The sequence below is a fragment of the Micromys minutus genome (genome assembly GCF_963924665.1).
Source record: "Micromys minutus genome assembly, chromosome: 13".
In the NCBI taxonomy this organism is placed as follows: Eukaryota; Metazoa; Chordata; class Mammalia; order Rodentia; family Muridae; genus Micromys; species Micromys minutus.
This window is the reverse complement of record NC_137982.1, coordinates 9,696,604-9,721,031: the sequence shown is the minus strand read 5'-3', so window position 1 is coordinate 9,721,031 and position 24,428 is coordinate 9,696,604. Positions and strand designations below refer to the sequence as shown.

The 24,428-nt window shown below is 48.3% G+C and overlaps 1 protein-coding gene across 1 annotated transcript in view; it reads left to right on the top strand.

Moving 5' to 3' along the window:
- Positions 1 to 24,428, top strand: part of MVB12B (multivesicular body subunit 12B) — a 151,214-nt gene that overhangs the window by 30,436 nt on the left and 96,350 nt on the right. Inside the window, exons 3-5 of the mRNA XM_080927013.1 lie at positions 14,196 to 14,303; positions 19,672 to 19,768; positions 23,616 to 23,745. Coding sequence (XP_080783139.1) covers positions 14,196 to 14,303; positions 19,672 to 19,768; positions 23,616 to 23,745 — 335 coding nt within the window. The remainder of the gene's footprint in view (positions 1 to 14,195; positions 14,304 to 19,671; positions 19,769 to 23,615; positions 23,746 to 24,428) is intronic.

Here is a 24,428-nt window from a genome sequence, read left to right as displayed (position 1 = left end):
AACCCAAGCAACTGGGTACATCTGTGAGAGATTTTTTTTTTTCCTAATTATATTGTCTGAAGTGGGAAGACCCATCTTTAATCTGGATCTTTTGAGGTGGGAAGTTCCACCTTTAATCTGAGCCACACTTTCTGGCCATGGAAGAAGGAAGACTTTGTTCTTTGCCTTCTCACCCTCACTAGCAAGTCCATTCCTTCACCAGCATCGGAGCCCACGTGTTCTGGTGGACACCGAAGAGCAGCTGAGACATCCAGCCTTGAGGACTGAACAACTACTGGACTCTTGGACTTTGCATTGGTAGACAGCCATTGTTGGACTAGCTGGTCCACAGCCTATAAGCCACTGTAATAAGTCCCAAATATGTATTTTTCATACACATTTATATACACACATAAACATATATGTTCATTCTATCAGTTTTGCCCTCCACAGACACAACCATCCTTGACTAATACAATCTGCTTCTCCTTCCTCTGCCTCCGAGTACTGGGAATAAAAGTTAGGGCCACTCCTGCCCCAGAGAGGAGGTTTGACATTGGTAATGGCATCACACCTGAATACCGGGTTCCTGCTGTGTATTGATACCGAACAATTAATCCTGGTTATTAGTTGTAGTGTGTGGAGTTTGCTTACGAGAGACCTGTTTTTTTTTTTGTTGTTGTTGTTGTTGTTTTTGTTTTTTTTTCTTTTTCAGCTAATGTTCTTGTATACCCACAAACTTCCTGACTTTCTCTTCCCCATTTCTCACCTTGTTTCCACTGAGTCACATCTGCAATGTCTATGATACTTTGAGACCTGGGAAGGACAGGCCAAGACTCAGGCTTAGAGGGGCCAGCCTGCTGCTGACAGGAACTCACTGAGCAACAAGCCACTCTGCTCTGTTCCTTCTTGATAAGAACTATCTTCCCAGTGTCCCACGGCTCTGCCCTCACCTCCCCCATCCCTCCTGAACCACTGACTGGCAGGTCTCCGCCATCTGTAGCCTCCAGTCAGCCACACCCTGCCCCATCCCATCCAGAATGGGGCCCTAGTTGTATGGGTTTAGCTTCAAGAGTAAACTTGTTTTTTAAGACTTATTTATTATGTATAAGTATGCAGTTGCTGTCTTTGGACACACCAGAAGAGGGCATCAGATCCCATTACAGATGGTTGTGAGCCACCATGTGGTTGCTGGGATTTGAACTAAGGACCCTGGAAGAGCAGCCAGTGCTCTTAACCACTGAGCCATCTCTCTAGCCCTTCAAGAATAAATTTATTGCTCCCCTCTCTAGACTAAGTCCAGTACCCAGCACTGGGTGGATGTTTACCAAACACATGGGATTCTCTGGCCTGTAAGAGTGCCTTCACTCCACCCCCTTGAAATCCATGTAGCTCCTCCACAGCCTCGTGCCTGTGCGGTTATGTCTCACGTCTGGGCAGCGGGTCCCTGAAGGTGGAGGAGCTGTCATCCACATCATCCATCCCAGCACCAGTGCAGCCTGGGTACACACCGGCTCCACCAGACCCGTGAAGTGTGCTTACTGAATTAGCTGGCTCTTTTCCGTTCTCCTTTCTGTGTCTGGGATATTGGATGCCAGCATCCAGCTAAGTTATGTGTGTGTTAAACATGAATTGAAATGCAATTACAGCTGGCAATGCGGTTTGAGAGGCAAGTAATAGAGTAAGAAGAGTGACTCAGTCAGCCGCCAGTTCATCTCCTTGGCGTTCTTGCTTGCTGTCATTGGGGGTGACTCATGAGTTCAGCTTCTCTTAACTCCTCTCGCTTACCTCTTGCTGCCTTCTCTTGTTGGGTCTCTTCAGGGCCTCTATTCAAACCCGCAGGAAGCTCAGAGCCACTCCTGATGGTCCTAGCACAGAGCTGGGCAGAGAGGAGCACAGGCAGGGGACAGGGGAGACACTATGCTAGCACACAGACAGACTTTCCAAGCCTGGGGAGGGGTATGCAAACGGACCCTAGCATCACTAGATATACGGCTCTTTGTCAGGGGTGTGGCCTCCTGTTCATTTTAGGCACATGTTATTTGCAGCCTTTTTGGTTGTATTCAGAACTGTGTCCAAAGGCTAGACCTCCCTAGAGTAGCTTGGTTAGACTTGATTGATGACAGAGCCATCACCTTGTCCTATAGAAGGCACCTCAATGTCTACATGTTTTCAGGATCAGTGAGCGGCATGTGTGGCTTGTGAATGTAGACTCTACAGACCAACCTTAATCCTTCTCAGCAGCCTCCTGGCCTCAAAGTGGGTTTCCACAAAGCTCTGGAAGAGACTGGCTGCATGCGGCCCCAGGTGGGGTTCTGGAAACCAATTAGTGTATGGTTGGGACAGTTCCTGCCTGGGTGGGACAGTAGAGAACTGGCAAAGGGCCTGACCCCTCCCCCTCTTCAGTTCCAGGCATTTCCCCAGGTTTGCCTTCTCCTGCCTAGAGTCTCTCTGGTAAACCGTCTGACAGTCAGTCTCTCCCTTTATAAAATATAAATTTATTATTACTTTTTAAAAACTTTGATATTTATTTATTTACTATTTATTTATTGTATATTGAGTGTTTGTCCACATGGATTTATGTGTAGCATATGTTTGTCTAGTGCCTTTGTATGTCAAAAGAGAGCACTGGAGGGGCTGGAAAGATGACTTAGTGGCTAAGAACACTGATTGCTCTCCCAAGATCCCAAGTTCAATTCCCAGCAACCACATGGTGTCTTCAACCGTCTATAATGGGATCTGATGCCCTCTTCTGGTATGTCTGAGGATAGCAACAGTGTACTCACATTCATAAAATAAATAAATCCAACAAAAAGAAAACTCACTGGATAGAGCAGAACTGGAGTGAAGGACAGCCATTAGCTAACTATGTGAGTTCCAGGTACTAATCTGGAGGAGCACATGCTTTTAACCACTGAGCCAACTCCTCAGTTGCATTTAAACATATGTATGTGTGTATAATATACATATATAAAGTATAAATTATATATATTTATGTTATGGGTGTTTTGACTACATGTATGTTTGTGTGCCTGGTGCCAACAGAAGTCAGAAGACATCAGAAGAGGGCACTGGAGTCCTTAGGGCTACAGTTACAGATAGTTATAAACTACCATGTGGGTGCTGGGACTCAAACCCAGGTCCTCTGGAAGGGCAGCCAGTGCTTGAGATGACTTGAGCTATGCCAACAGCTCCCAGTCTCTTCTTCCTTTATCCTCACCTGGACATAAAATCTTTCTGCTGTCCCCTGGGCAAGCAGACATGACCAGCGCCTTCTCTGCCCTGCTGTCCCTTCCCCAGGCTGTCCCACTGTCTGTCCCTCTCCATCATCTCCAGCTCCCACAGCTAGTTTCTCTCACAGGCCTCTAGGTCTTGCTCTCCACCTGAGCTCATCCCCGCCTCCTCCCAGTGTTGTGACCATCCGTTTGTACCTCGTGTCCCATCTCATTTCTGTGCTACAGACCATCTTAGGTCCCCGCCTGGTCTTCTGTAGTCCGTCCTGTGTCTTCTGTAGTCCGTCCTGTGTCTTCTGTAGTCTGACCTGTGTCTTCTGTAGTCCGTCCTGTGTCTTCTGTAGTCCGACCTGGGACTTCTGTAGTCTGTTCTGGGTCTTCTGTAGTCCGACCTGGGACTTCTGTAGTCCGACCTGGGTCTTCTGTGGTCCGTCCTGGGTCTTCTGTAGTCCGACCTGGGTCTTCTGTAGTCCGTCCTGGGTCTTCTGTAGTCCTTCCTGAGTCTTCTGTAGTCCAACCTGGGACTTCTGTAGTCCGTCCTGGGTCTTCTGTAGTCCTTCCTGGGTCACTCAGATCCAGCCAGTTTGCCGCTCTGCTCCGCTGGCTCTCCCCTCTGCAGTGTGGGCAGTGCAGGCTCAGACTCAGCTCCTACAGAATCTGTCTTCTTCCTCAGTCTAGCCACACAGACCCAAAGCTGTGTCAGACAGCCTGCCTGCCTCTCCCTAGTGACTGGCTTATGTTTCTACCCGCCTGAGAAATTAGCCCATCAAGGATGGCTGTGGCCTAACCTCAGCTTTCTCTTAGTTCTAGCAGCCCACTTGTGCCCCTCACAGAGCCTGGGATCCGTGTGGGGCTCCTCCCTAGGATCGTACCCCACCCAATGCTGGCCCTGGCTCTCTCCTCACACCAGCTCTGTATCTTACACAAGACGATTTCCAGTCAACAGTTATGCTCTCTCTGTTCCTCATGCACAGTTGGTTAGTATTTGCATCTCTTCTTTCTAGGTCCATTGTCTGAGTTTTTGAGATAGATTCTCTCTACTGACCTGACTGTTCTGGGGCTCACTATGTGGACCAGACTGGCCTCAAACTCAGAACTACACCTGCTTCTGCTGGGACTAAAGGTGTGTGACACTATGTCCAGCCCTAATATCTGATTTTTTTAAATAAAAATGATGTTACAAACATTTCAAATATATAAGAAAGCATCAGGAACAATGTAACTAATGCCTGAGGGGCCATTGGCAGCCTCCTCAAGGCTAAAAGGTTCACTAGCAGTTTTTTAATAAAGAAAAATAAAGTCTTGTGGGGGGCACTATGCCCCTTTCCTCCAAGAATTCCACTGCTCCAAGTTAGTGTTGCACCCCCCCCCGTGTTTCTCATAGCTCCAACTTGCCTGGGTTCTAGTATAGGCATAGGTCACATGCTGGGAGTGTTCTCCAGCTCGTCTCCCCCTCCACCAATCTGTTGCCATTGTATGGCCCTAGTGCACGGTCCTACAAGGCTGCATGGTCTTCTGTTTTGTGAATGTACTGAAACTCAAGTCTGTTACTTCTGTGGAATGTGGGTTCTTTCCAGTAGTTTCCCACTGCTATGAAGAGCAGTGAATTCACAGCCTCAGGGCTTCATGTGAAGAGTTCCTTCTGGAAACAATTTTGGGGTAGTTATGCCGGGTCCTTTGTACCTGCCTAGGTGTAGAGAGGTGTTCTCTGAAGGAATGTGATGAGCTGGGTTCCACTCTGACACAAAGGTCCACTCAGCTGACCTCCAGTGGACATAGAGATTTGTCTGACATTTCCTGTGAATAAAATTCACTGTCATTTGAATTAGCATTTTCTTCGGTGGTGAGCTGTTTTCTCCTATGGCTTCTCCAGCCTTTTTTCTTTTTAAGATTTGTTTTATGTGCACTGACATTTTGCCCAAGATCATCTCTGTTCAAGGGTGACAGCTCCCCTGGAACTGGAGTCACAGAGTTGTGAGCTGCCATTTGGGTGCTAGGAATTAAACTTGGGTCTTCTGGGAAAAGACACTGCTCTTGACTCCCGAGCCATCTCTGCAGCTCCAGTCCTGTCTCTTAATCTTACTGAGTTGAGTTCTCTGAATCCTTATTTTGGCTGTTAACTCACATGGGTGATGTATTGCTGGATGCAGATATTGTCTTGGTTAGGTTTCTATTGCTATGATAAAATGCCATGACCAAAAGCAAGCTGGGGAGGAAAGGGAATACTTGGCTTAAACTTCCATACTGTAGTCCATCACTGAAGGAAGTCAGGACAGGAACCAAATAGGGTGAGAACCTAGAGCAGGAGCTGATGCAGGGGCCATGGAGGGTGCTGCCTACTGGCTTGTTTCCCATGGCCTGCTCAGCCTCCTTTCTAATAGAAAGCAGGACCACCAGCCATGGATGGCGTTACCCACAATGAGCTCCCCACCCCCATCACTAATTAAGAAAATGTCCTACGGACTTGTCCGTGGCCTGATCTTATGGAGGCATTTTCTCAATTGAGAGTCCCTCCTTTCCAGTAACTATTGTGTTAAGTTGATATAAAACTAGCCAGCACATGTGTTCTTTATAGTTTGAGGGTTTTGATTTTACAGCTGGATATATAGTTCTGTGTGCTCATATTAAAAAAAAATCTTAGAAAATAATTCTTAAAAAGCTGTGTATAGTAGTTATACCCATTTAAGCCTAGTGTTAGGGAAGCAGAGACAGGCACATTCCTGAGGCTCATCCCCTCCCAGGCTAGCCTGCGTCACCCAGGCTAGCCCACTTGAGATAGTTCCAGGACAGTGAGAGACCCTATTTCAAAAATAAAACCGGGGGAGCACCTGAGGTTGTCATCTGGTCTGTCACACACTCACACATGAGCAATAACTCAGAACCCCTGTGCACATGTTACCTCTTTAGTAATTCCTTCTACAAAGCAAGGATCTCCTATTTTCTGCAGAACGTTTTCAGGTTTTGATTGATGTAGCTCCTTTGTTCTGTGGTGGCCACAGCAGTGTCTTTATGCTTTGCCTCCATCCGTAGGGTTCCCAGATGCTCCAGAACCAAGTGGAATGGTTCTCCTTTGCATAGTCACCAGCTATGAGGAACTCTCTAGGCCACCAGACTATTTCCCACAGTGCTGTGGAGGCTTGGGGCACAGCTCTGCCCTGGATGTCTGGGTGTGGTAAAAGCTAGGTACTCCTGGGCAGTCTCTCCTCTCCGGAGTCCTAGTTGCTGACTTCTGTGTAATTGCTTCACCCTGCCAGGAAGGGCTTCCTCGGGGCCGTGAGCAGTGCTGCATCTCCAGGGTTTCCGTTGGGATTAAGGCTCTGCTTCTTTCTACCCAGCCCAAGAGGCTCGGTAGCTGACATCTAAGCTGTGAGGAAAGCTGCCTGTGCGTCCCCTGCCATGCCAGGCACCAGTCTTGCCACTGTCCAGGTTCCATTTTTAAGTTCTGCTATTTGGTAAATATCTGTGTTATATTACTTAGTCATCGGGCTAGATGCTTGGGAAAATGTCCACTGGATAAAATAGGACCCTTGATTTGAGGGCCAGAGATGATGAGTGTGTGCCCTGTTCCAGGTCTACTGGTAAGTAATTTATTGAGAAAATTCATACGCTATAATTTATCCTTTTGGGGTTTATTGGTCATTCCATTTTAGAATATACATTTTAGAGCTGCCCAACATTACATTTATCTAATGGTAGATCCTTGTTTCTACTTCCCCTAGGTCCCCTGCCTCTGACAATTACCACCTCCTTCCTTTCTATTCCTAAGGATTGTCTTCTCTGAGGGCAGAATCGCAGTGTGTGGTTTGTGACTGTCTTGTTTTACTTAGCATAGTGCTTCTATGGCATATTATATTGGGACTTCATTGCCTTTTCGTTGGCCCAGTAATATTCCACTATGGATAACTTCACGAGTGTCAGTGGACTTTTAGGTTGTTCCCACCGTTCAGTGACTTACTACATGAACATGTGTTGTGTGCACGTGTTCAGGTCTCTTGAGTATATACTCAGAGGAGGAGCTGCTAAGTCCTGTGCAGATACCATGAGGAACTACCCATATCATACTGTAAACTGGCAGTGACCGTGCCAGGTTACAGTGCCAGCAGGGTTCCACTTTGTCCATGCCTGTACCATGGCTGCTATTGTATGCCTGTCATGCTTTGTAACAGGTCTGACAGGGACTGTCATAGTAGAGAAGTGATTTTCTGTGTTTTATTCAGTCCTTTCAAATAATCCTATGGAGCCTACTCATTAATATTTCCATGTTTTGAAGAGGGGGAATGAGTCAGTATAACTGGGAAATATCTGTGAGCAGCAGAGTCAGGACTTGAACTCAACTTCAACTCATTCCAAAAGTCCCGGTCCTGCCTGCTGTACTCACAGAGGCTGTGTGATGGGGGTGTCCTCTAGCCCCAGCCTGGACAAGAGCATTCTATCATGGAGCTATGCTTGGGGCTGGTAGGAGCCAAGGTGGAGAAGACATGTCTGAGAAAAGCGGGGGGGGGGGGGGGGGGGGGGAGCAGGCAGCCAGGGCGTGAAGGATGGGAGGGCAGAGGTGCGGTGCCTTGTGGGAGAGAAACCTGCTTTGAGGCAGAAACTCCAGTCCCGAGACAGAGCCATGCATTTACTCCCGAGAGATGTTAGACATTTCAGCAGATCTGTGACTGACCTAGGTTCTCCATGCAGAAACAAGAGTTATGAACAGACACAAAAGCGGCCGGAAGTCCATGACGCTAGCCAGGGGCACAGCCTGCCCTTGATTTCACCTGGGCCAAACTCCCTGCCTTCCGGCGAGCTCAGCCTTGTCTGACAGAGGATATGAGGCTTCTACAGGCAGACCTGAGCCAAGCTGCCAGGTCTGAAGACTTTGAACTTCACATCAGCCAGAAGTTGCCCCTGGAATGTCTGCAGAATTTCCTGCCCCCCTCCACCTCCCACTGCCCTGTCTGCCAAACTCACCTTTGAGTTGTGGGTGGGCTTTCCTGAACCCGCAGGTGTGAATGGGGTCCCCTGGAGACTGCTCCTCCTCAGGCCTGCCCTCTGCATCCTAGATGTTTAGCTGGGCACCAGTTCATTCACAGAGATTTTTAATATCTCACCTAATCAAGTAAAGTTTACAATTGTTTTTCCCTAAAAGCTGTAAGTGTTCATTGACCAAAAAAAAAAAAAAAAAAGACATGCAAAGGAAAGGTTTAAAATGCTGTCCATTGTTACATATTTATTTATTTGCGTGTGTGTGTTTGCATGTTTCTGTGTGTGAGTGTATGAATGTGTGTACTTGTGTGCTCTGCTTCCCTCCTTGATCGCTCTCCCCCTTATGCATTGAAGCAGGGTTTCTCACTGAACCTGGGACTTGCAATTTTACCCTGTGCCTAGTCAGCTTGGTGTGGGATTCCCCCACCTCATCTCCATGCACTGAGCTGGAGCAACAGGCTGGCTTCCACATGCATGTGGCTTTTCCATGGGTTCTGATGATCCAAAAGTCCTTTCCTCATGCTTGGCCTGCAGAGGTTTCTGCCTGTCGCCACCACCCAGCCTGTGTAGCTCTGTATCCCCAGTCTCAGCTGTTAAAGCAGTGCTTTGTGTTCTAGTTTCTAAGTTCTTTGCTATCCACGGCTGTTAAACACAAAACTGGATCCCATAAACCATCATCATTCCTAGACTGTCCTGTAAGAAATGTCTTCCTCTTGTTTGTCTTTATGGACACAGACTGGTCCCCTCACCTGGCTCCTCCATCTTCTGCAGGAGGGGCTTCTTCCTCCTGCTGATCTTCAGGTCATTGTCTTCCTATCCAGAAGTCAGGCCGAGCTGCAGAGCACACCTCCCTCTCTTTCCAAGTTGCCTTCAGTTATCCGTTATTAACTCGTGTTCACATATGTGTGCATCACATGTCTTTCCCCATGATGAATGTGCCTCATGTGGTCTGTGAGACCATTCTCCTTCAGCAGCCTTCAGCAGCATGGCCTCAGAAGCCAGGAATCCTCAGTGAAGGAACAATGAACAACTGACCATGTTCCCAGAGTCTGCCTGCAAGCAGAACTCTGCGCTCATGGAGCATGTATGTGTTCTCAGGCTTTGGTACCAAAGTTCTTTCACTCTGATTCACGCCCTCTCTCTCTCTGTCTCTCTGTCTCTCCCCCACTTATCTCTCTCTCTGTCTCTCTGTCTCTCTCTATATATTCCGTGTGTGTGTGTGTGTGTGTGTAGGTCAGAGGACAGCTTGTGGGAGTCAGATCTCTCCATATACCAAGTGGGTCTCAAGGATCAAATGCAGGTTGTCTGGTTTGACAGCAAGTGCCTCTATCTACAGAAGCATCTCACTGGGTGCTGGTCTTCCCTCTTGTCACACAGCAGTGATGGATGTGTCAGTTCTTAGGGCCTTTTTGCACTGATTGTACCTGACTCTGCTTTAAATGTTAGATTAGTTTGACAAAGCCCCTTTGATATCAATAACTAGCAAAGGCCAGGGGCCTTTGCATGGCTCTGTACTGTTGCTGGCTGATGTGTGTGGCCTGCCTTTGAACTAGAGTGTTTGCCTTTTCCTATTGCCTTATGAAAGTCCTCTGCACAAATTTTCTCATGTTTTGATAAGTGATTTTTTTTCTCTATTTAACATAACCTGGGCATAGCCCCATAGGCATATGTCATCTAATGAATGTACTGCATTTGTGCAGCCAAGACTCTCTGTGACTTGGTTTTCTTATCTATAACTCAGACAGTAATTTTATCTCCTCATAGCTTTGTTGTGTGCACTTCAGTGGTCCATGAATTACTTATACTGATATGTGGTGAGAAGAAACTGAGGGAAAGGGATGTCCAGGCCTCAGATGGACCAATGTGCATTCTCTCTCTGAGGAATAGTTCAGGATCTTCCTGGTTTCAGTGAACTTGATCTTCCCATTGTTGTCCTGGCCTGGTGATCTGAAGAACCTGAGCACACCCTAGGGTGCACCTGGATGTAGAGATCTTTGAAACCATCCAGCATCTCCCTTGATTCCAGTCTTACAAATAAGGAAATGGTTTGGTATGGATTTGTGTCACTGTCTCAGTCTGTTTTAGCTGGTATGATGCTCTGCTATAGCTTCCACAGACTGGACATTTATAAACAGTGGAAGTTATTTGGTTCTGGGGTCTTGATGCTGGGAAGCCCAAGATGGGGGAGCCTTGTCCCACGAGGGCTTTCTTGTGGTGGGTTAGTGTAGCAGATGTCATAGATGATAGAAATTCAGAGGAAATGGATGAGGTGAACACCCCAGCCACGGCAACCTTCCCATAGCAACATCATGACTCCCTCTCCAAGGGCAGAGCCCATTTGGCCTAGGAACCCTCTTAGGTCCCACTCGTGGCAACCACACTCCTGTCTGGGCATTGAAGGAGACACTGAACCATAGTACAGTTTCATACCTCTGCCATCAAAGCAAAACCCCCAGCACTGCCGTGCCTCAAGTGTCCCTGTATCTGTAGCCTTCAGCACCTAGTTGGTGCTCTCAGCTTCCTGTCAGCACCGTGATTGCTGGGCAGTCTTCAGTGCTGCTCTCCCTGTCTGCTGGGGTCCTTCTGTATTCCAGATAAGCCTGCTTGTGGCTTATCAAATGTCCTTGAGGCATTTTCCCAGCAGTGGCCCTAGGGATCTTGGTTTGGCCCTGTAGTTGAGCACACTAAATGACTGGAGTGAGTTTGCTGCTGTATTCCAGTTCAATTATCTAAACTGGTGTGGGGGTGGGGCTCCTTATGTCATTAGACTGTCAGAATCATTAGAAAGCTGTAGGTGTGCTTAGACCAGTGCCTGACAAACAGTGCATTGTCAGCAGGCTGCTGTCCTGTGCCTAGCAGCCCTCGCCAGGGGAGAACATCCCTCTTGGCTTTGGTCCTTCATATCTAGGTGTATCCGCTAGCTGCAGGTAGTTGGGGCACTGCTCAGCAGGCTGCTAGAAGCTAATCGCTTATTTTCTGTGACTGCCAACAGGCAGCCGCCCATGAGCTCAGCCAAAGAAGGAAATGGAAAGCTAGGCCTGTGAGGTCCTCAGAACCCTGCTGTCTCGTCACCCCATCTCAGGGCTTCCTTGGGTTTTGCAGCTCCAACACTGGGCACCCAAAGGTGGATGCTGGCAATTGGCAGCATGTGCCATCAGACATAATCACAAGCTGGGAAATGTGTTGATACCATCTAGTAAGGCATGAGATCGTGTGTCACCAGAGGGCCAGTGACTCTCCGACCACAGCTGTGGTCATCTCTCCAGCTCTCTGACTTCAAATTAGAATGTGCCTTTATTTTAACAAACCAACATGTGCATGCACAGTTTGGCGGTAGCACGTGCCTTTAAATCCCAGTGCTCACGAGGCAGAGGCAGGTAAATCTCTGTGAATTTGTAGCCACTGTGGCCTACATAGTGAATTTTAGGCCAGCCAGGGTTACAGAGAGACCCTGTTTTAAAGAGTAAAAGCTTCAGAAGGCTTACACTAGGACTCAGGAAGCCGAGGCAGGAGGGTCATCAAAAATTTAAAGTCAGGATGGGAGGAGAAACTCTGATGAGGGGGAACCAGGATAGGGGGTAGCATTTGAGATGTAAATAAATAAATAAAATTTAAAGTCAGCCTGGACCACAAAGTGAGGCTCTGTCTCAAAACAAAGCAAAAACCTAAAAATACAAACCAAAGCAAATCGTGAAAGCTTGGCAAACGTGTATGAGAAAAAAATGTCTTTCTGGCTTCCCAGCTTCAGTTGCTCACCAGGCTGAGCTGGTTTGTTTGGTTTGGTTTTCTCTCTGCTACTGTATCTCGGTAGTTTGATGATACAGTTTCTTGCCTGAGTGGCCTGTTTTAGATGTTTTGTGTTCTTGTACCCCCTTGTAAGGCGGTGTCACAGATCTCTGATGACACTCTACTGGGCAGTCACATCTTGTGGCAGGGCAGACACTGGGTACACCTGAAGGGACTGTCCTCAGGGCCCCTGCTGACTCTAAGCCTGGGCTCTTAGGACAAGTCAGCCTCCTTCAGAGCTCGACACACTCAGCAGCTGCCTTGCTGGGGTCAATGCCCAGGGCAGTGACCTCAATGTTAGGCAGCATGTGCCCTGTGGAATGGTGAGCTGGGAAGTAGAGGGTAGGTGAGCCTCCTGCTTAGCTTGCTGGGTTTAATCCTGGGAGCAATAGTGCTTAGGGTAGCTGCGCGAGGCATGACTTTTTACAGCTCAGGCTGCATGGTTGCCTTGTTTACCCATTCCTTCAGTGAGTATCCATTGAGCCCTTTTGTGTCAGGCACAGTGCTTGGCGCAGACTGGCACATTCTGGTCTGGTAGTTGGTAGGGGAAGATTCATGATTGAAAGAGCAGATTGAATCCCAGAGGTGGTGCAGGAATCTTGGGACCAGAGATCACAATTAACCTCTGTGGGACGTTAGGTCTTGTGAGTGATGGTATGACATTGTGTTAAATGCCTGGTTCCACATAAACCTTTGTATCCTCATGTTTAGTCTAGAAGCAGAGTCATCTTTGAAGGTGCTCACCAGCAAGTGCCTTGCATCTGTAGCATCTTCTGTAACCCCTGGGGAAGGCAGTGTGCCCACTTTACATAGAACATGGGCTCACTGAAGCTGCTGGGTGTTAGGTTCAGATCTACCTCTGAGTTCCATGCTGCCTGCTGCCTGGGAGGGGTCCTGGTCCTCTTCCCTGTGCTCATCTGACTTGGGGGAGGCATTCAGGTTAACCTGTAGCTTTGGTGAGTGGGTTGAGAAGTGCCTGCCTAATGCAGTGGTGACCGCAGCTAAGGACACTGTGTAACTGTTGCTTCTCTGGAGCCTCTCTCTTGTGGCTTTCAGGTTCCTCTTGCCATAATCAGACCTTTCTTTTCTGTACCCTCAGATTTGCTAACTGACAGTTATTTGGTCTGAGAGATAAGTGGGTTTTCTCTTGTTGGCTGGCCTTTTGCTTTTCAGAGGCAGCTTCTTGGGTGGCAGCTGCAGTGGGCCTGGGGATGCAGTGAGAACCCCTGCAAGTGTGTTAGAGGCTGCTGACCATTTACAGTGCCTTCATGGGAGCAGAGCTGCCTTCAGCTGTCCACCATGATGGCCTGGAGCTCATCAGTGTGGGGCTGTTTCCCCATGCTCTAGAAGCACAGCCAAGGCTTCGTCAGAAGCCTGTCCCATGTCTGCACCCACATGGGAAGCCTGTGAGTCTGTGCTCTGGGTCTCATGGCCTCTCTGCTGTGATGTTGGACAGTTGGGTGAGGTAGGAAGGAAGGGTCCTCTCTCTAGTCCCCTTGTCAACTCTGTACCTGGCTCTCAGTGCTGGATGTCATGCTAATACCACTTTCTCAGTGAGGCAAAAAGGCTCACTTTACTCAGGATTGTGTCCTGAAGAATTGAGAGGAAAGAGGCTTCCTAGTAAGACCAGAAGTGGAATCAACTGAGTCTAGTTTATTTTCCTATCATGATATAGTTTCTGACCTTGAATTCCACTTTAGAAGCTTGTATCAAGAAGATGTAGTGTGCAGTCAGTTTCCTGACCTACCACCCCATTCCCCACAGAACCCCCTGACTGAAGCTCCCTCTGGCTCACTCCTGAGGGCAGGAGGTCACATCATCCCCACCAAGGGGGTGTCTCTCACAGGTGCATTGCAACCCCATGGGGCTTTCCTCTGTGCCCTACGTCTGCCCCCATGTAAATAGCAACAAACAGCCTAATGTGCTGATCGTCCGATCCCTTCCCAGTCCATTACAACAAAAGCCATTCTTTGCTCATTAGAACCATTTCTGTCAGGGTGTCTTTAATCAATGACTTCCCCAGGGACAGTATTTTTAGAAGTTGTATTTTTCACAGTCTCCCCTTTTCCCTTTTGGAAGTGTTCTTCCCGGTGCTGAGTGTGGCACAGTAATGAGATGCCAGGAGACTTGGGGCCGGTGCTAATTGGAACAGGTAGAGGAGCTGCAGGCTCACGCTCCGGCTCCATCTCGTTTTACCTGTGACCCTCTTCTCCATCTCTGCTGCAGGTTGCACAGACAGCAGATGGTGTGGATGCTGACCTCTGGAAGGACGGCCTATTCAAGTCCAAGGTTACCAGATACCTGTGTTTCACAAGATCATTTTCTAAAGAAAATGTGAGTCTGGCGGTGGTGCCCGCTTGCTGAGCGGGCAGGACTAATTTACATTTCTGGTTGGGGCTTCCTCTCTTTTTCGTGTGTGGTTTATGTTCAACGTTGTATTAATTTATCTGGTTCCAGTGAGCAGGGCAGAGTCAGCAGCCGGCTCTGTGTTTCATTCATTAACAACGTTATTAACCACATTCCCAAGTGCACAGTGAATTCCATTAAGATGTGTTCTCCAAAGGACACCAGAAAGTTTTCCTCGATGCGCTCTCAGTGACAACTCCTGGGGCAATGCTGATGGGAGAGTCTGCCGGGGCTGCTGGGATAGATAGCATCCGGCAAAGGGCAGACCGGCTTAGCAGAGAGTCCATGGCACCCACTACCCCATGACAGTCCCCAGACATGAAATGGCCTTGTTTCTAAAGAGCCTCTGTGTGACATGAGGCACCTCATCAGTATGAAGAGGCAGCTTTCCATGTGCAGTTCTTTTATGCTGTGGTACCTGAGCACATGAACTAGAGAGTTTGAAATGGTCTCCAAAGCCTTCCCAATGAGGCCAGCCTGTTAACATTACCTCATTTCCTCCTGAGGTGACCACTTTTGCTCCCCGCCATGACCTCCGGCAGGGGTTTGTGTGATAATTTATTTCTTCTAATTCAGATTCTTGTTTTTAGAAACATTTTCACCAATTTCTAAGTGTAATCATAATGGTAATATAGGTTGTAGTTAAAATTTTAAAAACAACAATATAAAACATACAAAATAGAAAAATGAAAGAAGCCTTCTTTATCACAAACTCTCAGTCAGTTACAACCTCCCTGTCCCTCACAGCCTCCCTGTCTCTCACAGCCTCCCTGTCCCTCACAGCCTCCCCGTCCCTCACAGCCTCTTTTTCTTTCACGGCCCGTCTCTTCATCATAGCTCTCCAGCCTGGGACTCCACTTCCAGGTGCAGGTTTTCCTTTCAGTAGTTCTGAATGTGGCCTGTAATATGATCACACAGCACTTGCTGTTCGTTGGTGATCCTTTGTTCTGAATATTGTTTCTAGCATGGTCAGGATGAAGGGTGAAGACATCCCTCTGATCATAAGAGCAATACATTTGCTGCTTTTAACGTATAGTTTATGACTGAATGAATAGGGGAATCTTTTTACCACCAGCCTTTGATGCAGTTTCAGTACCAGGATGTGGCAGCTGAGTCACCTGCACAGGGCTTGTGGTGTGTCTGCACAGATCCTCTGGGTTTGCTGTAGTCTGAGAGGACTCCACAGAGCAGGGGTGAGGTGTTGTTACCTTACAGATGCTAAGCTCCTGAGGTTAACAGTAGACCAATCAGGTATCCTTTCCACCCGCACCCTCGTGCACCCTCCTCAGGCCCTCTGTCCCAGCAATCTACCCAAATGCCTTGGGAAAACCATCTCGGTGTCCCCTCCTATGGTCTCTGATGTCTACTGACCATGGCTTCCCATGGAGAACCTGTGGAGGTGCACTGCTGCTGGGCCCTTGGGAGGAAGTCCTGAAGACTTGGTCAGACATTTTGTCTAAGTACTTTCCTGTGGCTGTGATAAACACCACGACCAAGACAACTTTTAGGAGGAGAGGGATATATTTTGGGTTATGGTCCTAGAGTGATAGAAGTCTGTGGGCATGGTGATTAGAGCAGGACCCTGAGAACTGCCATCCACAACGCAGAGTGGGAGCTGGGAAGTGCTATTAGCATTTGACTCTCAAAGTCTGCCCAGTGATGAACCTCCTCTGGCAAGGCCACACCTCTTCAACCTCCCTAATAGCCTCACAAGCCAGAGACCAGGTGTTAACATCTCAAAAGCACCACAGCTCTGGGCAGTGCTGCTGACCTCAAAGGATAGCTTTGGTCTCTTGGGTCATTTACCTTGGGACCTGCTACATTTACTCCTGAATCTGTAAGCTATTATTCTTTTAGGCAGGAGTTTGTGAAGCCCTGAGAGCTGGGCAGCAAGTCCATTGTGGTTCAGGGAAGGCACTGGACTCATTGGTTTGGAGTGGATTATAGAAAACACAGGGCTCAGCTTGAGGGCAATGATAGAGCACTTGGTTAGTGTTCATGGCCCCTGGATTCAGCCCCAGGAACTGCTCCCCATCAGTAACTAACTGAGTTCTGGGGGTGATAAGGCTGCCAGGAAGGCAGCAAGAGAAGCCCCTTCCCTCAGCTGAAGCCTAGGTGTATGCGTGTGTCCAGTGCTGGGGAAACACGTTAGCTATTCCATCCTCAGCACCAAAAGAGCAATAGATGGGTCCTTTACAGCATCCAAATGACGAATTGGGATAGATTTGCTTTGGGATCAAATTTTGGGGAAAGACAGAGCCCACTTGCCAGCCCTTAAGGCACATCCTCACTGGTAGCGGCTGCTTGTCTGTCCTGGTCTATAGTCAAAGCACAGGCTTGGCAGAGCACCATTTTACAACCATCTGGGAGGGTGTGAGATCTCCAGAGCAGGCCAAGTCTTAATTAGGTGACTTGAGACTCCCAGCATAGGAGTTTGGGGAGCTTCCTTGGAATCCTAAATTCCTTTCTCCAATCAGGCCATTAATATAGAAACCTGGCTTTAGAGTGACATCGCTTCCTGGGGAAGGAGTGAGATTAATTGCACTTTTCATGCCCCGCACTTTCTGTGTTACCTGTAATAATAATGTGCATAGATTAGGTAGGGAGGATGTTAAACAGAAGGATTTATGAACATTTGAATATTAAGTTGGTTATCTGTGGCTACCTTAAATGCAAAGTTGTCAAAAATAATTACAGTATACTAGCAAATACTGGCTACCAGAGACAATATAAATACCCTGAGTCAGTGTATGTCGGGCTCCTGGTATGAATCATTTGCTCAGCAAGGATTGGGAATACGTTCTTCATATTTATGAGGAGGAAATGAAAGAGAGCACAAGTGGGGGAGGGGAACCAGGAAAATTAATGGTGTTGTAAGCCTATGATATATATATATATATATGAGGCAGGAGTAGGGGGACCCTGCAGTATGGCAGCCCCATGGAAGAGGGCCACACCCTTGGGCTACAGGAAGCTTCAACAGGGCAGCCTCCCATTGTGTATGCATAGAAGGGTTTCCCAACATTTGTAAAGTGGCCACACCACCGGTGCTCTGGTCTTACGGTTAAGGCATTTTTTCAAGAGCATTAAGTGGTTGCAGTTGACTTCTATGGAACCCAGCATGTCAAGCACAATGCTGATGAACGCCCATCCATCTATGGGGCAGCAGAGCATGCCCAGTTGTTAATTGTTCAGTGCAGGGAGCAGTGATGACATGGGAGAGCAGCTGCAGGGGATGGGAGGGGAGGGCGAGGCAAGGGGAGCAGAGGACAGCAGATTAGACTGGGCTTCTCCAAAGGCAGCTGGTGCTTCCGCAGTTCCCAGCTGGGCCTGGCCTTCATGTGTAGTCAGGAGTCTATTCCACGTTAGAGAGGGCCCACTCTCCACATGCCTCACCTCAGTGCATGCTATCTTCCCAAGCCCTGGCCACCTGAGCACGGTTGGCAAGCACAGGAACACTGGGACAGAAGGACAGATGCCTGATGTACCATGTGCTGGCTTGATGAGCTGGCCCAATGTGCTGGCCACAGGCTGCACCTGCCACTCTGACATCCGAACTTGAACTTGAGGCATGTTTTACTTACAGGCCATAATAACTGACAATAAATGTTGGGAATTTTGGGTTCAATTTGCCATTCGAGAAAGTCTGATTCAGGTTTTGATTGCTAGTACCCAACCCTGTTGAAAAGTCTGCCACAAACATTAATGTATTTAGCCAATAATCATTGAGTCCCTACTGAGTGCCAATAACTATGGCAACTTGGGCAAAAAGTCAGAGCGAACATCATTTTGGTTCACCTTTAGTGGTGGCAGCCAGGACCCATGCTGTACAGTTTCTTAAAGCCGTCTTTCAAAGTGGTAGATAGATGGATGCTTCATAAGGTCTGTCTTGGTCATCTTCTACTTCTGCAAAGACGTCACAGTCAGGGCAACTCGTTATCTGGAGACTTCTTTACAGTCCACTATCATCATGGCAGGGAGCATAGCAGCACACGGTACTGTGTCAGCTACCTCCTGATCTCCAACTGAGAGAGAGATTAGGCCTAGCAAGGGCTTTTGAAACCTCAAAGGCTACCCCCAAGGACACAGTTTCTCCAACAAGGCCATACCTCCTAACCTTTTCAAATAGTGCCCCGCTCTGATTATTAGGGATTCAAATATGTGAGCCAGTAGAGGCCATTCTGACTCAGATCACTACAGTGTCCAATTATAAGCTGATAGGAAGTTTAAAAGGGTCTTAGAGAGGGTCTGGCTTCATTCAGAAAGCAAATATTCTCTGTGTGGATTTCAGAGACGCATGTGCTGTAAAGATGGAAGTGGAGCCAAGGTTCCCCAAGCCCAGAAATGAAGTTGATTCATCTCTAAGCAAGTGGGGAACACTGTCCTGAGAGGTTCCTGTTAGGGCAGAGCCTGGGCTGACCCCTTAGATGTTAGTCCAGGACTGCAGACACGGGAAATATGCATGCATTCAAGCTGGGCTTTAGGGGGACACAGTGCTTCTGCAAAGTGGGCACACACAGCACATTGCTGGAATCCTAACAGGAGAGATTTGGGCTGGGAACCCATTATTCTTGCTTTAACTGGCTCTGACGAGGCTGAGATGACTCTGAAGACATAAATGTAATCTCCACAGCAGCCCTCATGTTTAAGATGTAGGGCAGTTTTTTTAAGAGCTGTTTCTAGCGTGAAGTGAAGGCTGCAAAGGCCAGTGTGTTTTCACAGAATTCTCTTTTGCCATTATAGAATGGTGCACCACCAACCGTCTTCAAAAGACGTCTTTATAGAAACTGTGCACTGCGGACCCTCTGTCAGCACTAAACGGGCTCGTAGAGCTCCCTAGTGAGTTTCTCAGAAGGCATGGGATGTGGAGGTGGCCAGGCTGCCATTCACTTAGTTTATGATTCTTGGGATTTTGTAAAATGGATCTTGTAACTGAAAACTGTCAGTCTGTGACTAGCAACCCCTTATGTGTGTGATCAGACCTCATTCAGTTTAGATGCAGCTCCTCTCTTGCAAGCATCCCGAACCTCCACTGTTTAAAATGCTCTAACCCCGAGGTGGTGGGGTCCAGGGACATGCGCATACTTGCCCTCTGCTGAGTGGCTTTGTGATTGCACAGATGAAATCTCTCTTCTGAGGTACACTGAGTCCCTGGTGAATCTGGTGTTATCTTCTTCAGCTTACTGTGGTAAAGCAGCAGCAGCCATTGTGTTAAACACACTTCCTGAAGCCAGGATGGTGAGCAGACTGAGGAAACTTCCAATTCACGGTCCGTGTCTTTTCCTTTCTTCCCAAGAGTCATTTGGGGAATGTGCTGGTGGACATGAAGCTCATCGATGTCAAGGACACATTGCCTGTGGGCTTCATTCCCATCCAGGAGACGGTGGACACACGTGAGTCAACACCTAGCATACTTGCCTTGGGAGCCACCTTCTCCATCCGGCAGGCTTTCAAATGCTCTGTGTGTTTCCCTCTGGAAATACGTGAAGGAACCCTGCCATTGTGAAATTCACCCTGGTTCTCTGTGTCTGAAGAGTGTGTGGGTCCCTGCCTGCCAGTGGGCAGCATCTTAGATCCATGCCTCCTTTGCTTGGGCTCACTCAAGGACAGAGCGGCGCATCTAGGGACAGTTGTTTTGCCCTTAACTGGTGCTGAAGCCATGCTTAGCACAAGACGCTGAAGCAAAAGCGAGGGAGGGCTGAGTTCAAAAGATGCCTTGGAGCTTTAAGAAACAGCTCTGTGCCTGGTCTGGAGCTCACAGAGTGGACAAGAGTCAGGACCCAGAAAGACTTTAAGTTAGAGCATGCAAGGCCTAGATTGGAGCCAGTTGTCCCAACACCTGGAAGATAGGGACAGGAAAATCAAGATTTAAGGCCATCCTTCATTACATAGAAGTTCTGAGGCTAGCCTGGGCTATATGAGATGCTGTCTAGTAAAAAACAAAACAACAGCAGCAACAACAACTAAAACAAAAACCAAAAAACTCCAACTGAGCTAAGCTTCAGGGAACTGTGGGAAATAGAGAAGTTACCTCAGGATCCTGGAGTGCTATGGGCTCTGGTCCTGGAGTGCTGGGACCGAGGTCTGGGAGTGCTGATTATAATAGCAGGGCTGATAAGATAGTGTCAGGAAGCCTTGTGTATCTGAGCTGGTTCCTGTGCCATAGTAGACAGTTCGGCTCCGCTGCTTATGCTCGTATAACCCCAAGCAGCTCCCCTGCCTCAGTTTACCCCTTTGTCAGGTGAGAAGGATGCTCCCAGCCCTGTAATGTTGCTGGAGCACCCCAGTCCCTTTCAAGTTGACAGAACTAGTCTGTCCCCAGATCACACAAGGGTTCATCACACACAGGGACTTGCCAGCTCAGTGAATTCTGAGGATGAGCTTTACTGCCAAGCTGGTATCTCACTGCCCTAAGGGAGCTTTGTGGGCTCAGACCTGCCAGTACCGAGGCTCTCCTCTTATTTTGTTTTACTATTTAAATTGTATTTAGTTTATGCCCACTTTTGTTAATGTTTGCTTGTTGGCTTTGCCTCTTTTAGGTGAGGTCTCTACTTACAAATTAAAATCTTGCTGATTTGCATCCAACCCTGTTCTATTTTCTCCCCACTGATCTCAACGTTTTAAAGATTTCCCCGATGCCCATTTTTGACAGCTAACTGGTGTGTGATAACTTTTGTGTGGCTATGTGGCATAGTCACAAGCGATTTCCTATTCTGAATTCTGTGCATTGAGCTCATTCCGTCAGGAGGCCCTGTGCTCTGACGGCTGGGGCCCGTCGCTCTGACTGGGAAACCAGTTGCTGTCCAGTGGGTCCTGTGCTCTGCATCCCATCTGTGAGCACCTCCAGTCAAAGACCATTTCTCAAAGACTTCCCAGGGGACTAAGAGCTTCATGGTCAGCCCAGTATCTCCTGAGAGTACTTAAAGCTTTGATTTCATGAAGTCAGCCAAAAAGATGAGGCTCCTGCAATTAATTTAAAATATAGCCTGTTGCAGTCCATGCAGCACTTAAACACGGGAAGACTGTTTGTTTTAGTAAAGTGTTGTGTACTCTCCCTGTGTTCATTAGCATGACTGAACACATTTCCATTGACTATGTATAATATGTTTACTTAGAATGAGGCCTGCTTAAGCATGTGTAATGAATGAGTGAATCTGGTCTTTACTGGGCTGGCTGCAGATGGAGGCATGGAGCAATGGAGCCAAACTGTGGCAAAGACAGGCACAATCTCTGCCCTGCATTTTACCTCTCAGAGGTCTCTAGTGCGTCTCCTTTAGGGCCTGGACTTGGGAACACATGGTGGAAGTTACAGGGGTTGTTTTTGTGGCCCTGTCCCACGGCATACCATCTCTGCCTCAAGCATGGTGTTTGACATGTGGGTTAGAGACATTTCTACAGCTTGCAGATGCCACGTGGCCCTCTGCTTTCACTTCTGGGAAGAACTCACGGGATTTGGGCATTTCAGCATGGCCTTTTAAAAAGACACCCAGGTTTCCTAAAACCTAGCAAGGACCCAATAGTACTCTGATTCTACCGGCCCAAAGGACTGCTCTTCTGCCTGCCTGCCTGCAACAAGACCGTGTTTCTGGCTTTTCTTTATTGAGCACTTACTGTGTGCCCAGAACTAGCCAAGAAACCATCTTACCACATGACATCTACCTGAACTGCTCTGAAGTGGGATTCCACTGCACAGGTCCCTTGTACAGATGGCAAAGCTGAGACCCAAGGGCTTAAGTGACAGCAATAGACTCCAACAGATGGAGCCGGGTGAGGTAGCACACACCTGCAGTTCTAGTGTTTGTGAGGCTGAGGCAGGGAGGATGACAGTTGGAGGCTGATCTGGGCTATGTAATGAGACCCTGCCTCAGACAAAACCCACTACAGACAACGCGAGTGTAAACCCTGAAGTTGTGTACACACAAGAAACATTATATAGACTGAACAGGTTGCATCTGTATATTTAGGAATATATATATAAACAACAATTAAAGAAAAAGAGGTCAGGGGTCATGAATTTAAGAAAGATCAGGGAGGGGGTGTTATGGGAACAGAATAGGGAGGAAAGAATGGGAAAATGATATAATTATATTTTAATTTTTAAAATGGTAAAAAAATGTAAAAAAAAAAAAAAAAACAATACAAATCCAACTGAAAGATTTATAGATGGTTGGGAAAAGTTCAGAACAACAGATGAGCCAATGGGCACTGTCACCAGTTGCTGGAGCAGCAGCCATTGTTCCCAGACAGAACAAGTGACTTCGAAGAGCCACACACTGGCTGTCCTTCAGCCCACACAGAGGCTCAAAGAGTTGGTGAGGAAAAGTCCTGTTTTAGACAGAAGAACTTGAACTCACCAGTGCAGAACTGGCAGTCGGGAGATCACTGTTTGAAACCTGGAGCAGATACGTGCCCATAGCCAACAAGGCACAGCCAGAGCACTCCACAGGGGGATGGATGGAGACCCAGGTCTGCTCTGGACCAACCAGCGCCAGCCCTGGTGTACTCCCAGAGGAGGGCAGAACAGCTGGGCTTTTTGTTTTTGTTTTTTGTTGTCTTTTTTCTGCCTCTCTGCCACAAAGGAAGGGGAGTGGAGGGGGGCTTATAGAGTAATAAGGACCAAAGAGTCCTGACAGCCCCTCCAGAGCTTACAGCCTCTAGATGTAATCCAGGCAAAGGGGTGGGGCAGGGCATTGCACATTGATGGAGAAACTTGAATTCAGACCATAGATGAGCTCAGGACTTTCTTTGTTGTCAGAGAAGTGGCAGGGATATGGCAGCCATGCCTTCTGGTGGGGTAACATGGCGTGGAGCTGAGCATTTGTTCCCTGTATCCAGGAATGGTAAGGTGTGTGGGGACTGGAGGCAGACTGCTGACCAGTCGCAGGTGGGCCTGCCCAGTGGGTCTCATTCCATGGGGTACGCTTGAGGATTTCTACATTAAAGAAAAATGAAAAAGAAAAGATGTCTTCCAGTGGGTGTGGCTGTGGCCTGAGGAAGCTGTGCAGAGGCATGGCAGCAGCCTAGGAGTCTTGGCTGACATGTCTGGGATCAGGCCTTGGGTGCAGGGGAGGGTGACTGGTGTACTCGGCTGCCATCACCTGTCCTTGGGGGCTTCAAGAAGGGCAGGGGTGGAACTTAGCCCCTCTGCCAAGTGACAGGGTGATCCTCCCCTTTGCAGCTCTAAAGGGAGAGGAAGGGCATCTCCACTAGTCTCATACCTTTCTGTCATCCTTCCCTTAGAGGAGGTGGTCTTTAGGAAGAAGAGGCTATGCATTAAGTTTATTCCCCGGGATTCAACGGAAGCTGCCATTTGTGACATTCGCATCATGGGCCGGACCAAGCAGGCACCTCCCCAATACACATTTATTGGGTAAGTTTCAGCAATGTTTTCACACCTGCTGTCTCCTCCCCTGAGAGTGGTTGAGCAATTCCTGGGACCAAGACTGAGAAGTCAGTGTGGCTCACAAGCCTCAGCTTTGTTCCGTGTTGTTCACCGCTGACTCTGACCTCAGCCTATGTCAGCTTACACTGTAGCTGCTCATGCTAGGGTCTGCTCTTCCCTGTGCGGTCACCTTTCAGGACCCTCTGCATCCTTCCCTGAGGCCACTGTGGGCCTCAGCTCCCCATGATGTTTATCAACCTGGACCATCTTATAGCCAACCCGTTTATGCCACTAGACAGATGGTATGGGAGGAAGGGAGAGAGAGGGAGGGAGGGGCCCTGCCCTCACAGAGAGGCTGTTCTGAAGGGGGAGGTGAGCAGTAAGCCAGAAGATAAACAAGGTTGTTTCCGACAGTGCCTGGAGTATACGCTATCGATGACCTGTTAGCGACTCCAGTTAGCCCAGGCAAGGTTGCTGAGCAAAGATCTCCAAGTAAAGAGAGACAGCTCTGAAGAGAAGGCTGACCTGGAGTGGAGGGGAGTGTGTGAGGCACATCCTAGGGAAAGGGGCTGCCTGTGGATACACCAGGGCGAGTGCTGGGGTCATTGGGTCCTAGTCACCTACAGCCTTGGCAGGGATCAGGGCCTGGCCCCAACACTGCTCCATAAACT